The sequence below is a fragment of the Leuresthes tenuis genome, unplaced genomic scaffold, assembly GCF_036924035.1.
Source record: "Leuresthes tenuis unplaced genomic scaffold, fLeuTen1.0.hap1 SCAF_4, whole genome shotgun sequence".
NCBI classification, from domain to species: domain Eukaryota; kingdom Metazoa; phylum Chordata; class Actinopteri; order Atheriniformes; family Atherinopsidae; genus Leuresthes; species Leuresthes tenuis.
The window spans coordinates 2,791,238-2,804,168 of NW_027325358.1; the positions used below are offsets into that span (position 1 = coordinate 2,791,238).

The 12,931-nt window shown below is 44.1% G+C and overlaps 1 protein-coding gene across 9 annotated transcripts in view; it reads right to left on the reverse strand.

The window, feature by feature from the left end:
- The window catches only part of sh3pxd2aa (SH3 and PX domains 2Aa), a 111,702-nt gene that overhangs the window by 41,233 nt on the left and 57,538 nt on the right, over positions 1-12,931 (reverse strand). For 5 of the 9 annotated variants that reach the window (XM_072384080.1, XM_072384076.1, XM_072384073.1 and 2 more), the window contains exon 7: positions 4,206-4,250. The exons of the other annotated variants lie outside the window; for them this stretch is intronic. In XM_072384080.1, the coding sequence (XP_072240181.1) occupies positions 4,206-4,250 (45 nt within the window). The remainder of the gene's footprint in view (positions 1-4,205; positions 4,251-12,931) is intronic. 9 annotated transcript variants of the gene reach the window in all.

The following is a 12,931-nucleotide window of genomic DNA, read 5'->3' on the forward strand; positions in this document are numbered from 1 at the left end:
TCAAAACAAAAGGAGGGAACGTGAGGAAAATGTTCGTAGGCGCGACATGTCCCACCTACAGAGGATCCGTGACCTGAAGCAAACCGGCAGAACAAAAAGACAGAGAGGGAAAAAGAAACAGAGAAGCTGCTGATGGTCTGAAGGGAAGACTGGGGAGCGAATGAGTGGAAGAATGGTAAAGTTTCCCTGTGGAAAATCAACAGTGCGGTTGAGAGGAAAGGCCTCCCCTACACTGCCTCTGGGAGCCAGCCGTTGGACAGGGAGTCGGAGGGGGGGTGAACACACCAATCATGGTAGTCGGCACTGCTGGCCTTAAATAGAAACATATGAGTGGACCAGAGAGAGGGAGAGAGACACGGGGAAGGAGGTTGGGTCCATGTTTATGTGAAACAAAAGAAGAGAGTGATTCAGCTGGGGTTAGGCCACTCTGTTTTCCCTCCCTCCTTCTTCCTAATGTTTCAACTTTTAGATACCAGCAGTGATTTTATTTTCCTGAAGACCGTCTGATCTGAGCTGCTGAGGATCCAGAGGACCTTCAGCTCCCAGTGGCACAATCAGGGGGGAAAAACAACGAATCCTTTTCTAAAAAGGAGCAAAACAACCTCATGATCACTAACAATAAAGTAATTCACATCAAACATAACATTTAGAAATGACTGCAACCCATTCATGAAGAAAACCTCTGATAGTTGCTAACTCACAGCAATGCTCTCGCTCTGATGTTCATGAACATGTAATGACACGTGTTTTAGATATGGAAGAGATGGTTGGGTTTTAGGAAAACTTACACAAGCATTTAAAAATGTTTTTGAAACTCAACACCCCCCCTTTAACTCCCTCATGCTCTGCTCAGGGAGACTTTAGCTGCTTTTCCCTTCAAATGTCAGAAAATGTGCATCAGGCTTTTTTCCATTAACTGATTAAAAGCTGATAAAATATGCTGCGCATTGTTGTCAGCAGGTGGCGGTACAAGCTGTGTTGTACAAGCTTATTCTTTCATTATCCGAAAGTATTGGCTCTTAACAACAGCTCTTTGTTAGTTACATGTTTTCCCCTTAATGTGCGTCAACTCTGTCAAAAAAGAGCACATTCGGGCAATCGTTTTTAAGCATTTCTGGAGTTTATTCTTGAGCTCGAAGTAAAATTAATGCTTGGGATACTCCCTGGCTGAAAGATATTTTGGATTTTAATGAGTGGGTGTTCAGGAATCTGCTCCTGGAGTTGATGAGAAGCTCACTGCTCCTTTACTTCTCTGGGCCTGGAGTTCATTTTACACCTGTGTGGGTTTGTTCAATAAAAGCGAGTCGTCTGTAATCAACAGACTGATGTCCAGCTTGGTCTTTATTACATTAAATAATAACGCCACATGCTCAACGTGTGTGTCAAGGAAGTTTTGTAACAAACAGGACAGCAACAATGCTAATGGACGTTAGCTTAAACGTTGGGGTTGTGACGCACCTGAATGGTGAACCTGTGATGATGACAAGCGTTGGCATGGAAACCAGTTAGTTCAGCGTGAAATGACTGAGAGGTTCAATTTCATACAGGATGCATGATACCCATGTCACATTTTTTAGAGCGAGATATTAAAAATGTAAAGCTGCGGCTGCTGACACTGATGAAGCGTTCGTTTTACTTCTTAGTTACCGTATTTTTCGGGTTATAAGGCGCATTAAATGAAACAAAAGTCAGATAAGTCAAACTTTATTCAACTCACTTCGTCAGCATGTCTCTGAACAGGAGCCATTTTTGGGGCAGCGGGTATAGAAAATGAGTGAATGAACCTTAATGTTGAAGCACAGATCGTATTACTCCGACAGGCTCGTGACTACGGTGGCCTGTAAGGCTCAATCCATCCAGCAGTGCAGCTTCGTAGCTTATCAAGGCCGTGCTAAAACATTTTGACAGATTTTTGAGCGCCGTGTACCACATAAAATCGGTTCTAGGTCAGAAAGCACAACCGGAATTAATTCATACATTAGGCGCAGCGCATTTTAAGGCACACTGTCGATTTTTGAGAAAATTAAAGGATTTTAAGTGCGCATTATGGTCCGAAAAATACGGGCACATTTCACTGGGTATAGGATTTGTGAGCCGCTGTAACACATAAAGGTCCAACAGGTCATTTAACGCTTTTAACTCGTGGAAATGTTTGATTCCACAGGGCAAGATTTGCTTTGCACCTAATGTGAGCGTGTCTAACAACTACTGATTGATTTATTAAAAACCAGGCTGGACACACCACTGCTGTCAGATGTTTCATGTTTCAGACATGGTCGCCTTCAAGTTCAACACAGGCTCACTCCAGAATGCGTTGCAGCCACACTGGTCCACAGCACAAAGCTGTAAAATGTGCCAGTGGGACCGCAAATGGATGGATGGATGGACATGCCAGTGTTTTGCAGTACCTGCAGCTCATATTTTCCATATAGAAGGGACTAGAAGGGGGTGGAAGGTGGCTTTACACAACAGAGAACCGAGAACAAGCCCCATCCGGCCAGATATTGAACAGAAGTTTTTCAAACTTTGGCTTAAACACTTGCCTAAGCACAAAAACAACAGGAAAAGGAATCAAAAGGCATATGTTTAGGTGGAGTGGACAGAAGTTGCTGTTACATGTTTATTTGGGCTGGGCTGAGAGTCAAAATTAAACCTTCATTCAGCATCTTCGCTTTTTCACAGCTAACCGACAAATGGCATTAACATTAAAACAGCTACAGTACAATGTCCTAATAGGAAACCATGGAAACCGTGGGTCCTGTGACACTTGATGCCCACATGTTTAGGACAAAGCCAAAAAAATGATCAGGAACTGCTCGTCGAGCACTAAAACCATCCAGAGAGGATGACCCAGCATCCAAACTGTCAGATGTGCAGGAACATGTGGAAGAAATATCCACCAAAAATCCACCCTCCCTCAAAGGACCCGCCTCCAACATGCCAGATGCCCTGTATCAGAGCCCCTTTAGAGCTGTTCTGGGGGCAGAAAATGGACCTGCACATTATTTAGCAGGTGGTAATAGTAGCAGTTACTATTATCGACTCGTACAAAAAAGCTACCTCAGTGTTTTCAACTACTCTCTAAAACTAAAAGCAGTTTAAGTTTCAACAGCAGGAGCTCCACCCAGGAAAGATGGTCAGTGGGTGTGGCACCACTGTGACTGTAAGACACTCAGCTCATGCTGTAAATATCACTGAGCAGCAATTCTGATGTTTTATTACAACAGGTGGCAGTGGATTCATGCATTTAAGCAGCCTGGAAAAAATTAAAAGCAGGCTGAAGCATCTGCATTAAAACATAATTAAGCGTCTCTAAATGTCAAGTAAACTGGCAGGGGAACACCAGGGAATGCTCATAACCTCTCTCCCCCGCTGGGTGAGGCTGAGTGTTACGCTCTGTGTTTCTTAAGCGTTTCCTCCAGAAGGCAAAATAAACAGAAGGAAAATGTTGTGCAGAGCATCAGCAGCCAGTGTGAAGGAAGGCATCCAAGTTAGCCTGAGGTAAAACAGCAGCAAAGATCCAGCCATCTGAAAGTTTGAATTTCTGCTGAAATGATGAGCAAAGTCACTGGTTTCTCTCAGCTTTAAAGAAAACACTCTTTAAAATGGAGTTTGTGGTTGATGATCCTTACTCAGACGGATTCACTGATGGCACTAATGGAAGCTGAAGCTGTGTCTCTTTTACAGCTTTTAAAAGTCTTCAGATGTCAAAGCGGGGAATTTAATTAAATAAGAAATTACTTTATTCATCCCAAAGGGAAACTATATCACTTGTCTTTGTGTCTGAAATATCTATCTGCTGTAAACAGCATCATCCAAACATTTCAGCTGTGTCTCTTGTGTCTCACCATTCAAAGCTGATGGAGATCAAGGCCACCAACCACATCAAAAGAACAAAACTTGACAAGTTGTGCTGAACATGGCCCGAACATGGCTTAACATGCAGTCATGTTCGGGCCCTGCGGCAGCTTGTTCCAGCTGCTGTTTCAGCCGAAAAGCTCTATCCATCCAGACATGGATGAGCAGCATGCAGGAGGACAGAGAGGCTGAATCTGAGCAGATGGTGCATGCAAAGCAGGTGTCTGAGCCGGTGGAAGAGTGAGAAGAAACCAAAAGGGTTGCAGCAGGTATGTTGCTCTCAAACAAGCACAGCGGCGCATGCATATTAAACATGTTGGCACAGACACACACACACACAGAGCTACCTGAGGCCTCTTTCCTCGGGCTGTCTGTAAAGCCGTACATCCATACTGCAGACAAAGAGAAGGAAGGAAAGAAACAGATAGAGATTATTCACTTTGACAGCATGCAGAAGCAGCAGTAAAGAAGAGCACACCTTTATCACACTGAATGCAAACATGAAGAAACAGAGGCCAAACTTAGCACCAAGTCTGGGCCGACGGCTTTTTAAAGTCAGTGTTTTCTCCATTTCTAAGAGGATAAAGTGGATCTGGTTCATGTTTTTTGTTGTTCCACCCCCATCTTTGACTTTCCCTATTTTCCTCCATCTCCCCTGGAGCGTCTGCGATGGGCGTCAGCCACTTCTCGAGTCATTCCTGCCCCCCCACAACGACCTACCTCCCGTTTCCCAAAAAACATGAGCCAGGAAATTAAACGCCCTGCTTCCGAAGACACAGGAGCAGGGGAGGTGGTGACCAAGAGCTGAGGTATGAGCTGCAGCAAGCTCCCTCTCTATATTAAAAAAGATCTATTCCTTCAAAATAAGAATTCATTGCCTGTCTGGCTGATGCGCATCTCTTCCTGGATGTGCGTCAGATCATAAAACTGAGAAGGTCAGAGACAGGAAAGAGAATAAGCAGCAGTTCTTTAACAGCTAAAATGTCCATCCTCCACGCTTCTATCATTCATTCTTTAAAGAGCTTGTTTCATCTCAGCCAACTGAGGCTTTTTTTGTCATGAATCAAAATAGAAGTCCTCACATAGGGGGCGCTATAACACCTTATTATGTTAACACTCCCACTTCACACATCCACACTGATCAAACACAGCTAGCTTGGCGGCATCCGAGCTGTGTTTGGACTCAGGGGATTTCACCCAATCCCACCACCAGAAGCTTGATGGGTACAGACAGGCAGTCCTAAAAAGATGTGACAAACACTTGCTCTCATTCCAAGGAAACCAGAACAAGCAGCACCTGGCCGGATGAAGCTTTCACTCTTGGGTTACCAGGTGGAAATTAAGGCTGATTTGGAAACTTTCTCTTGTTTTCTGTGAGAAAAGATCATCAAGATATACTTCTGAAAACATTTGGGGTCAGAAGTAGGCCGGGCAGTGAGGCTAAATCCATCTTAATATTACATTGAATGGTTTGTTTTATCAGGAGTGTTTAGTGGGCCTGTGCTGGGCAGTTTTAAACCACACCTTGATGCGAATGAGGAGCAATTTGGGTGCCACCCTATCACTTTAAACTCGCTGTGGCACGACCACAATGCTTTGCACTGGTTTGGCAATGAATGGGAAGTGTGGAAACAAAGGATGCTGTGGACTCATCAACAAAGACACTGATTCAGCTCTGTGACTTACAAAAGGAAAGCGAGACACAAGAAAGGCGTAACAGTCCCGGGCTGCAACCATGCTAACGGCTATCTGATGTCTTTGTTGATGCACTAATCATAGGTTTGATATGAATTGATGCAACACATACAGCGCCTTCCTTGTGACAATATTCAGCCTTTCCTGGGATTTTATACAATAGAACTTTATAGAAAAGAAGTCACTTGATTAGATGAGTACACTTTGTGTAATCTACAATAAATGCCACATGATTCTCAATATATTTACACAGTTAAAGGCTTAATGGAGTTTTTACCGACATTAAGAAAGCAGCACAACGAAGACCAAAGGACTCAAGTTCCAGTGAAGTATAGATTTGGATGGAAAGATATGGTACCACAACAAATCCATCCAAGGGCCAATCATGAAGGGCATTTCTCAAAGATAAACTGCTTTCACAAGAAATCTCATTTTTAGTTAAACTGCAGGTGTCTGGATGACTCCTCTGGACAGAAAACACGAAACCTGGAAACGCTGCATATGGCCCAAACAAGCACCTCATTGCTTTATGACCCCCACAGTAAAGCACGGTGGGGGCATTTTCACGCTCGGCAGCAGGCTCTGGGAAAATGGCATGAAATACATGACAAAGACAGTGACCCCGAACTTACAGCCAAAGCAACACTTTAGTGATTTAAGGGGAGACATTTTAAGAATTAGAATGGTCCAATCACAACTCAGACCTTAGTCTGATTGAGAGTCTGTCAGTGGGTCTCCATGATGAGATGAACTGGATTATAGCTACAGTTGGGTTCTGCTCCTTATCTGAGGGTAATTATCCTTGGATATATGGCGGTGAATGAATGGAATCACTGGCACAAAGCATGTCATACCCCGGTACCATAGGTGGCGCTGTCCCCATTTCAGCTATCGCTAATAGAGCCACTTCCTGTTGACGTCTTCACCACCAACAACAACAAACTCAGGCATTCAGAAAGATGGCGAACGCAGAGCGAGATGAAGCTGCGTCCCTCTCCATCTGTGATGAGCTGGTTATGGCACAGACGATGCACAACGGCGCATTCTCCATCGCGTTGTTTCTTTCTTTCTGACGACAACAACAGGAATATCGTCTCCTTCCACTTCCGGGTGACGATCGCGGGAAAAATCTGGAGCATGTGCTCCAGACATGAGCTGAATAACTCAGTCTTATTGTAATTTAGCCTTTAATCCGACCCGATGGCGCTCATTTAACCGCTCTGACTGATATGACTCAGATATTAAAGCACCAGCTGAACCCATCCAGGTTGAAGCAGCTGGAGCAGGAATGGAAAATGGGACAGTGACAAACATACCACAGAGACATGTTTCAAGAGATTTGCAGGAGTAAATGTTATAAATGGAGGCTCGAGGAGGATGAATATTTAAATACTCTAAAGTTCTCTGTATTTTTTTTACTTATTTTAAAATGCACCTTCAGTGGTGGCCATGTTTTGTTCATCAAATGATTAAAACAGCACCAGTGTTAAAACTGATTAAGAATACTACAGACTGTGAGTAGTAGTAGAAGCAAATGAAACGAAAAAGCTTCGGTACGTGGAGTTGGGGCCAGAAGCAAAGCAGCGAGGATGGAAAGTTAGGATCTGTCCAGTGGAAGCAGGATGTAGAGGATTTGTTGCTAAGTCTGTTGTCTCATCGTTGGGGGAGTTGGGTGTCAGTGGAAAATATTGAAGGAAGCGTCAGGTGAGGCAGTAAAGTCCAGTTAGTGGATTTGGATTAGAAGAAGCAATAGTAGCTGGGGGCCCAGCAGGGGGAGCACTGAGGGCAAACAGACTCCTGGAAGAAGCAAGGAAGAAATCCAGGTTGTATTTTAGTGGAGGGTGTGGCCCATGTGAGCCTTTTGGAACCAGGCGGCCATTTTAGGTGAGTTGGCCTGTATGGCCTTGTTTTTGCTGACATTTTTAGTGACTGTAGGACTGTTTAGCTGAGTCTGCTCGTGTGTCTCCGCCTCTGACCCCCTCTATACTTTCATTACCCCGAACCAGGGTTTGAATCCCCACCCGCTATGACTGGTGTGCAGCTGGGGAGAGGCTGGGGGAATTGATAATGATGCTGCTTGTGGAAGAAAAGATGGTTGTTGTGTTGTGAGGAGCAGCGATGGCTGGCATTAGGGGAGTGACTCTGGGACGCCACTGATCACGGTCTGGCCTCCTGGAGGCGCCGTGGGCCCAACTAGACGAAACTCTGATGAAAGGTTCCTATCTGATGACCCCAATGACCTGTTTATCAGCGCTGCTCACTGGTCTGTCGGGATTATAGGGATCAGGAGGTTCTTCATTAGGCACTGAGCCAGAATTAGAAGATTAATTGTTGAATTTAGGGAATTATTCACTGAGTCGGATCCAAGTTTCTTGTGTTTACTTTGAATTCTAATAAGAGAAGCAGCACGATCTGGGCTTCCTTCAGCATTAAGCTTGTATTCCTACATGCATTTACTCTTCTTGCTTGTGTTTGGATTTATTAAACCTGTGATAACTTCAATGACTCTGACACCTTCACTAAGTTTATCTTACAATGTAATCAATAGTTTGACAGAATGCTGAAATAAATGGCTTTAGTTCTTTAATGAAACATGCAGATAGTTCTATTGCTCCTGGGTTTGTGAAAAGATTTAAAAGGAATTATAGGTTGTTTCCTAAATATTCAACAAATCCTTTGAAATGACCAAGTTTTTGTTCTTTATGAGCAGCAAGTGAAGCCAGCAGCTCCCCTTCCTTGACTCGTGTGACACAATAAAAGCAGAGTCTTCTGTTCCTGTCCTCCAGAGCCTCAGGAGCTCTGGTGGGTAGATGTTGGCCCCAGAGGGAGGGACATGCTCTGTTCCCAGGTCAGCCAGGGTCAAATCCTGCACTCTAACACCATACTGTGATTTTAACCCACTGGCTGGTTTTCAGAGTAGCTCAGGACATCTGATTGATATTACCTCTCCTCTCCATTCTGGATCTGTCCTACTAACAAGCCCCATACAGGAGCACACACACACACACACACACATAGGAAGGCTTAATTCTTTTCAGCTTTGTGTGATGACGCCACAAACCAGCAGAACCAGCAGTGTTTTCTCTGTCCTGTGCTGCTGTGAATCATTTTCCTAGAATTCTGACCCCAAACATCTACACAACCCTGCAATTAAGGGGCTGGAGACGATGAAATATGACATCTGTGGGGTCTTTGGATTGCAGGGACTTATTAACTATCTGTCTTGTTTTTCTATGGACTTTGTTGATTGTGTTTGGAAAGAAAATGCATTTTGCTGACACCACCGCACATCCCCAGTGACGTGCCACAGTCCGTCAACAAGCTGAGTCTCGCGGTCTGAGGACTGACTTGTCTGTTGAGACGGTTATCTGAATATATTTGTAAGTGTGGCCTTTCTGAAGCACTGGAAATTAACCGGTTGATGCTGAAACCTTTGAAACATTCCTGATTTGGAATGAAATCCAAAAAGCTCGTTCCAATTTGATGTTTCCAGAAACCTGAAGTGTGTAGCGTGTCGGTGAGGCTTCTGTTGAACACTCAACCCTCCACTGACTTCCACTCGAAGCTATGTGTGCTGTTGTATAATAATAAAGATCATGAAGGGGTTTTTAAAGAGTGTGACGAGCTAAAAAAGCTGACTCAGAACGGGAAGAAACACTTTCCACTGGATCCCTAAAATGAGAGCAAATCTAGTGAAATTTTAAATGGCTGCTTTGTTATTTTTTTTATTTAAAAGTCTGCTAAGTTACAAAAACAGCCCTGACTGTTCAGAGGATGCGTTCTGAATAATCCAGTCACAAGTAGACGGATCCAAGTAGAAGTGTGAACACATTCAGGACAGATGCATGCAGATCGGATCACTCGGGCCATACTGTGATTGCTCAGTTATCCTCATGCAGCAGTGTGAATGCAAACGTGTCCAGGGCCACACTGAAGGACCCTCTTCTGACCACACATGACTCGGCACAAGCAGCCGGGTTACCAAAACAACTATTTCCCGCTTTTCCAGTTTCCTGACAAAATACATTTTGTAAAAACTCACAGGATGGATAATTCACAGCAAACCTCCTGCTTGCCTTTATGCTAATTCCTGTGGCAACAGTAAACAAAGCAGAGCCAAAGTTCCTAATCTGCTCTGTCAGTCCTGCAAGTTGCCTTTTAACAGGTCTTAACCCCAACAAGCTCATTTACAGCTGGTTCAGTGTGGACATGGCAGAAAAAGGCTGTGCACTGTCTTGTAACACAGACTCTCACTGCCTAATGCAGCTATGCACATGACAGAGAACTCCTATAGTCTCAAATAAAGCGGCAATCACAAACCAGCTTTGTTGATCTGAGGGAATCTACTGAAAAAATGTTTATTGGGGCCTAAAATTTTCACAAGTACCAGTGTTTAGCAGGAAGAGATGAATGGCTAAATTACAATGAGACTGATTTATTAAGTTCATGTATACACCTTAGTCTGACTAAAAATTGGACCGGATCAGGTTACTCGCGGTTGGATTAAGACCCCGAGATAACTCTGATAGTCGCACTAAACGTGCTTGAAGACGGTTATTTTTTTTATTTTTTTTCCCAGGGGCGTGACCCGGAAGTGGAAGGAGACGATATTACTGTTGCTGTCGTCAGAAAGAAAGAAACAACGCGATGGAGAATGCGCCGTTGTGCATCGTCTGTGCCATAACCAGCTCATCACAGATGGAGAGGGACGCAGCTTCATCTCGCTCTGCGTTCGCCATCTTTCTGAATGCCTGAGTTTGTTGTTGTTGGTGGTGAAGACGTCAACAGGAAGTGGCTCTATTAGCGATAGCTGAAATGGGGACAGCGCCACCTATCGTACCGGGGTATGACATGCTTTGTGCCAGAGATTCCATTCATTCACCGCCATATATCCAAGGATAATTACCCCCAGATAAGGCAGTGGGTGAAGGCGCCTCTGCAGCCGCCGTCACTTAATGCTAGAAAACTACAGAAATTAGTTGTGACAGATCCCGGCTGGTAGAGTCATGGTGTGCGCGCTTGCCACTCCTCAGAAAGTAAGTTGCAGCTCTGTATGGAGTATATATGCTCTCCTGGGCTCTTAAATGGGGGCAGTTAATGGAAGGTGTTAAGTGTCACATAAATGTGTCTGTTGACAGAAGAGCTCCTGATGCCACAAAACAGCGGCCTGCCTCTAAGTTCCTAATTACCATTGACAGTTTAACAGAAATGTAAACACATACACCACCCCCCGTCCACCATTCCAACACTTGTAAAAACACAAACACACACCTAAAAACACAGCCCTCCTTCCTCCTCCTGTTGAACACGACCGGTCGGCCTGAAATCTTAACCGATGTGCCACGTAAACAAACCAGCGCCTGTCTGACAGCCTCAACCCCTGTGGCCTCTGCAGCCCAAACAGCACCCTCCTCCGTTTCCTCCAAATCTGCTCCTCACATGGGAGAGTCCTGGGAAGGGGGGGGCAGGACCCAACTCTAAGGTTTAAGAAACAAAAAACACAAATATCTGACAACTACAGCATGTTCCCAACCAGCTTGAGGTGAGTTGAATCAATATTTGGTTTCTGTTTGCTTAAAAATGATTTGATTTGGCATCAAACCTCGTAGTTTTCCATGTCTCTGCTGAGCCGTAGCATTAAAAAAAAAACAGTTTACACGTGCTGCTTCAAGCATCTTTTGTTTCTTGTGAAATGTTTTCTGGTGCAGAGGAAACTACAGATTCTACAAAAAATAGTGATAAAGCATCTATTAAACATCACAGAACAAAATTCAGCTCAGTCTCTCCAAAAAAATGAGAAATTAGAACGTTTGTTTTCACGTGTTTTATGTAATAGTTTCATAATCCAGGGTGAAAATTGGAATGTAACAACATGCTGGGTGGCGGTATGTCTTCTGACAGGAGCCACAACCAATTATTAAACCGTGTAGTCTGAGCATGTATAGATTTCTAACCCTGACCGTGGAACCATTAGTGGGTGGAAGCAAAGTGGAATAGAAGTAATCAGGAAAAACAACACGGGCACAGAAGTGGAAGGACTGTGGAGCAGACTGCAGGTTGGGGTTTGAAACAGAGCTCTCACGCCTGAAGGAAAACTACAGACTTAATGAATTTCGATCAGATGTTCATCAGAAACAGCAGAGAGAAAGCTCTCCTCAGAGTTACTGATGACATTTCAGCTGTAGCTCTTTTAGATTTGTCTCCTTATGATCCATCAGTAAAACGAGTCTCTGGCGCAGCAAAGTCATTTTCTTCATACCTTTCTCACTTAATGTTTTTGATGGTTTATCCTGTAAGTGCGTCTGACTGCTGGGGTTCCTCAGGGATCTATACACGGGCCTGATTCATTCTCACTCCCTTTGCGTCCTCCAATGCAGACATTCAGTTGTTTTCTTAGTTTTAAGTTGATGAATCACAGCTCTGCTTGTCCATGAAGCCTGGAAACCTCTCAAATATAACAACTATACATAATTATTTAGCTGACTTTAGCAGCTGGATGTCCTTATGAAGGCTTATGTCCCAACTGGGTCCCTCCGTTGGTCCCAGGATTGTCGTCTAGCAGCTCCTACACCACGCCTAAGACAATCCAAACTCTGTTCATGTGTCGTCCCACGATGGTGGAATGACCTACCGAGCGCTACCAGAACAGGGGCGTCCCTGTCTATCTTCAAGAAGCTCCTGAAAACCCAGCTCTTCAGAGAGCATCTCCTATCCCAGCACTTACCTTGTACTTCCCTCCCCCCTCTATCTCTGCACTTTATCTTTCTGCACTTCCTTCTATGCCTGCACCCTATCTCTACTCTGTCCCCTCTGACAGAGTCGGACTCCTGGGTTCCTTCTATGTAGCTTATTGTTAGCTTTTTATATAGCTGTTATATCTTCATTTGTAAGTCTCTTTGGATAAAAGCGTCTGATAAATACAGAAACATAAAACTAAAGCAACCAAAGACTAAAGACTACTCATTAAAACTAGTGCTTCCACTTGACGCCTTTGGGTTGTTTGATCAGGGTTTATCAGTAGCTCCTGAGTGACAACATGAGGGGACAATGCGTTGATTATCCTGGGTTCCAGGCTGTGAAACAGTCTGTTTGGCACCAAGGACGACAAGCTCACCTGCATGCTTTGAATAACAGCTGACCTCTCTTTTCACACTCTTTTTGTCCTAACTACCCATTCTGCTTTGAGTTGTTTAGCACTGCTTTGCTATCTTTCTTGCTGTTAATGTCTTTTAAAGGATTTTACATGATGATAAATAAGTTAAAGGTGAACTTTATGTGCCAACGCGTGCTGTCAGTTTCTTGCTGTGCTTCTGATTCAGACACATGGCATCCATCCACACAGATGGCATATCTGCATGTTAAGTTTTGAGATCCATTC